The sequence below is a fragment of the Saprolegnia parasitica genome (assembly GCF_000151545.1).
Source record: "Saprolegnia parasitica CBS 223.65 unplaced genomic scaffold supercont2.399, whole genome shotgun sequence".
Classification (NCBI taxonomy): Eukaryota; Oomycota; class Saprolegniomycetes; order Saprolegniales; family Saprolegniaceae; genus Saprolegnia; species Saprolegnia parasitica.
In genome coordinates, this window is record NW_012156793.1 from 1,840 (window position 1) to 5,418 (window position 3,579).

The 3,579-nt window shown below is 58.3% G+C and overlaps 4 protein-coding genes across 4 annotated transcripts in view; 1 reads left to right on the forward strand and 3 right to left on the reverse strand.

The window, feature by feature from the left end:
* Positions 1-85, reverse strand: part of SPRG_16865 (hypothetical protein) — a gene marked incomplete at its 3' end in the record, with an annotated part of 1,233 nt that extends 1,148 nt beyond the window's left edge. The window contains exon 1 of the mRNA XM_012356198.1: positions 14-85. The remainder of the gene's footprint in view (positions 1-13) is intronic.
* An 88-nt stretch (positions 86-173) lies between these two features.
* Positions 174-1,162, reverse strand: SPRG_16866 (hypothetical protein; the record flags this gene model as incomplete). Its single annotated transcript, XM_012356199.1, has 3 exons — positions 174-506; positions 553-690; positions 749-1,162. 3 exons carry the CDS (start codon positions 1,160-1,162, stop codon positions 174-176), a joined length of 885 nt encoding a protein of 294 aa, XP_012211589.1.
* Positions 1,163-1,221: 59 nt separating this feature from the next.
* On the reverse strand, positions 1,222-2,280 carry SPRG_22380 (hypothetical protein; the record flags this gene model as incomplete). Its single annotated transcript, XM_012356200.1, has 1 exon — positions 1,222-2,280. The coding sequence occupies one exon, from the start codon at positions 2,278-2,280 to the stop codon at positions 1,222-1,224; it is 1,059 nt and encodes a 352-aa protein (XP_012211590.1).
* A 320-nt stretch (positions 2,281-2,600) lies between these two features.
* Positions 2,601-3,050, forward strand: SPRG_16867 (hypothetical protein; the record flags this gene model as incomplete). The annotated part of the gene is made up of 1 exon (XM_012356201.1): positions 2,601-3,050. The coding sequence occupies one exon, from the start codon at positions 2,601-2,603 to the stop codon at positions 3,048-3,050; it is 450 nt and encodes a 149-aa protein (XP_012211591.1).
* Between the last annotated feature and the right edge of the window lie 529 nt (positions 3,051-3,579).

Genomic DNA, 3,579 nt, shown 5'->3' on the forward strand with positions numbered 1-3,579 from the left:
GAAGCATGTATACCGCTGCACCGCGTGGATGCCAGCAGCGCCGCCGCGTGCTATGATCTTGGCCTTGAGTCGATCGAGGACGTTGCCAGCAAGGACGCCCGTCGCACGAGGCGGTGCGCCAAAACGAGAGGTAAACCGCGCGTGCAGGGCCGGAATGTCGATCACTTGAGACCCTACCCCTGACGTTGCAGATCGATAGAGTTATGGCGGACGCAGAAGGCACCCGAATCGTCCATGGCGCGGGCAATCACGAGGGCGTCGCGGGACGAGAGCATCTTGTCTCGCTTGCACAACGCCGTGGCAAAGGCCTTGAGATGCACGCGCTCTTGCCCACTGCCGAGGACGCGGTTGGCGCCAAGGCGGTGGGCAAGGCCGTCGACGGTACACGGCGGGTCGAAAAGCGCGTGCTTGACGTACGCCAACGGGTCTGAAAGTCGCGCTGCAAAGGCGTCGGCATGCTTCTCTTCGTGGGCGCGGCGTGGCGTCACGGTCGCTTCGACGACGCGCTAGAAAACAAGCATGTAAAATATCATAAAGAGCAATAAAAAGTACTTGGTTGCCGTCAGCGTCTTCGTGAAGCACACGCTTGTTGGCCGAGTTGGCGCACCAGCCAACGCCACCGGAAATGCGCCACGCATTCCGAATCATGAGCTCGAAGTACGCATCGTCGTCGATCGACGCGCTCACATTCTACGCCATATATAAAATAAAAAACACTCAATAAAAATGACAATGGACAATAATGTACCTGGTAGTAGTGCTCAAACTCGGCGAGTGTGATCACACCGTCCTTCTCGTCCGTGTCCCACTGCGCCATGAACTCGCAAAGGATATCGTCGGCAGCCTTCTCGCCGCTAATGAACGCCGGGTGCTTGGACGGGTCGTAGAGGTCGCGGACGTCGTCGAGGGTGACGACGCCATCACCGTTGACATCGAGCTTTCGGAACGCGAGGTTGATCATTGCAAGACGCGCGGGTGCGATAGGACCACGCAGTGCGAGGAGAAACTCATCAAAGCTAATCGACCCGTCGCCGTCACGGTCCAGCGCACGCATGATGGCATCGATTTCAGACGGCGAGCAGTCGACACCAAAGTCCCGGAGACCAAATTGCAATTCGTCGCGGCTCAAGCGACCGTCACGGTTGGTGTCCAACGCTCGCATCGTTCGACTGAGCGTATGGATACCGGCATGGTCCCCACTACGTCGCAAAAATACTGCTTTCACTTGCGCGAGAAGAGCGTCCCTACACGCGACAGTAAGAGAACATCTAAATTCTGCATCACAGCGTCGTACGGTGCAGGAGCATCGTTGTTGGATCGCATCGACGCTTGCGATGCCCGGCTTTTGGACGGCTGCAGTGGTGTTGACGGGGCCTTGTTGCGTGACACGGACGTCAACGGTCGACTGGCGGCAGGAGGAACGCGCGAGGTGCTTGACCGATGGGTGGAGCCCGTGCTCGTTCGGCTAAGTCGGGTGGACGGCACTTGGTTGGACGCTGGGCGACTTGCAATCGTCGACCGCCCGGTCGATAGGATGCTTCCATGGCTCGGCGCCCGACTTTTCTGGGCGGTGCCAGGACGCTGGTCGTGGCGGCTTTGGTTGTCGGAGGGATGGACAGAGGACGCTCGTTCGGACTTGATTTTTGCACTGGCCGCCACCGACGAGGAGGCTGTCAAAGGCCGGACATCGTGCGTGCTCTGGTTGGAGGCGGGTCGACCGTACATGGCCTTGCTGACGGCCGACGCACGGGTGCTCGCCGTCGCTGGTCGAACATCGTGGCGGATCTGGTTGGAGGAGGGGCGGCCGTACATCGCCTCGGACGCCCGGCTATCGCCTTTGCTCGGTGTCAACGCCGGCGATTGCTTTTGAAACGCAAAGGACACGCGGCCTTGGGTGCAGAGCCACTCGCCAAGCGGAAGAAAGCCGAGGCGGATGTCCTCGCCGCGCGCCATGGCGTCTGTCAGCACTTGTAGGACGGCATCAACAAAAGCCGCCACACAATTCTCGTCGAGACGCTGGATCCGGGCCGCGTGGGCAAGGCTGAGCGGTGGTGCTAGCTTCACTGGCGTTTTGGCAAACGCGACGTCGACAAAGGTACTCGGAGGTTCAAACTGGAGAAAGCGTTCGAGGCGGATGGGGACGCGTCGATGAACATGGTCGCAAAGGCCCTCGACGAGACACTTCCAGAGCTGGACACCGGCCGGCAGCGACAGCCCTGGCGTGGCTTCACTGGCGGCTTGGACGACGTCGGCCGTCACGACACTGGCGCGGGCTTGCATTCTTATCGTTTCTCAACGGCTCTCGCCTCGAAAACGCTCCGTCAACACGAGCCAAACTCGCCGAGGCAAGTTCCTTTCAAAAAGGACTGGGGTACTCTAGATAGGACGCAGGATCTCGAGTCGACATTGACAATCACCATTGTCGGACGTATTCAGTGTGTGGTTTTGACACTACTTTAGACGCTGCCAACGATACCAACGCGGGTGACGAACCCTACACCTACCCGAACCACAACCTATTTCAAGCCTGTTTTGGCGCAAAATAGCATCATGTACGTTCAACAGCTCATTATAGAGGAATGCCCTGCTATTCGAGACACATGCATATTCCTCGATGCGATCGTGGCGACGATGACAGTAGCCCAACCAAGGCCGACTCGTACGACTCCAACCAGCTCGAGCACGACATGACGTGGCAGAACAAGCGTCAAGGACTCGAGCCCGAGATGGAGTGTCTCTTGAGCGACACTACTGCGTCCATGTGCTTCCACGTGTCCTATGCAACGCTCCAAGAAGAGCCACGGCGACGATCGTGTTCACAGCGCACGATTACCCGGATTGCATTTGCGCCACTGGATTGGGCGTCGCCCCAGTGGACGCCAACGTCCATCGTCTCCACAGTCGTCGAGTACCGGCCGTTCGAGGCCCCGCTCGCAACACGCTACACGCTCTTTCCCCGAAGATTTCTGTCGCTCCAACCGATGCTGACGCGCCACGACGTGTTGCAGGGATACGACCCAGCCAGCTTGTGGCTGGAAATCTCGGGCTAACCTCTCCAAGGCTCGATGGAAATGGGATGGCACAAGAAGGATAATCACACGAACATATTTGGAGTTTAGGATGCGACCGATTTACTCGCACGAAGCCGCGCGAGCATGCTTTCTTCCCAGTCTTCCCACTGCTCTTTTTCGTTTTCCAAAAGGAGGCGTTGGCGCTTCTGGCTCAAGTACGGGTGCGCACACACAAGACCGATGATCGCCAGCACTGGCAGACCTTCGACCGGGCAAGCAAAGGAGAAATAGAGAGTCATGAGACCCAACAGCGGCCAAAACGAGAAGAGCTCGAGCTTGGCACTGCAGATCTTGCCCGTCTCCTTGGAGGCGAGCTGCTTGACGTCCTTCGTCGTCGGGTTTTTGATCGCATCAAACGCAGACGTGTCAATGGTCTTGGGTGCGTACAAGAAGCGCGGCGCGCAGTCGATCCACTCGCCCGCGTACAAGACACCAATACCAAAGGCACCGACTACGAGGTTGAGCGCCATGCTCGGTTTTGGCAAATGGCAAACTGAGATCTGAGTGG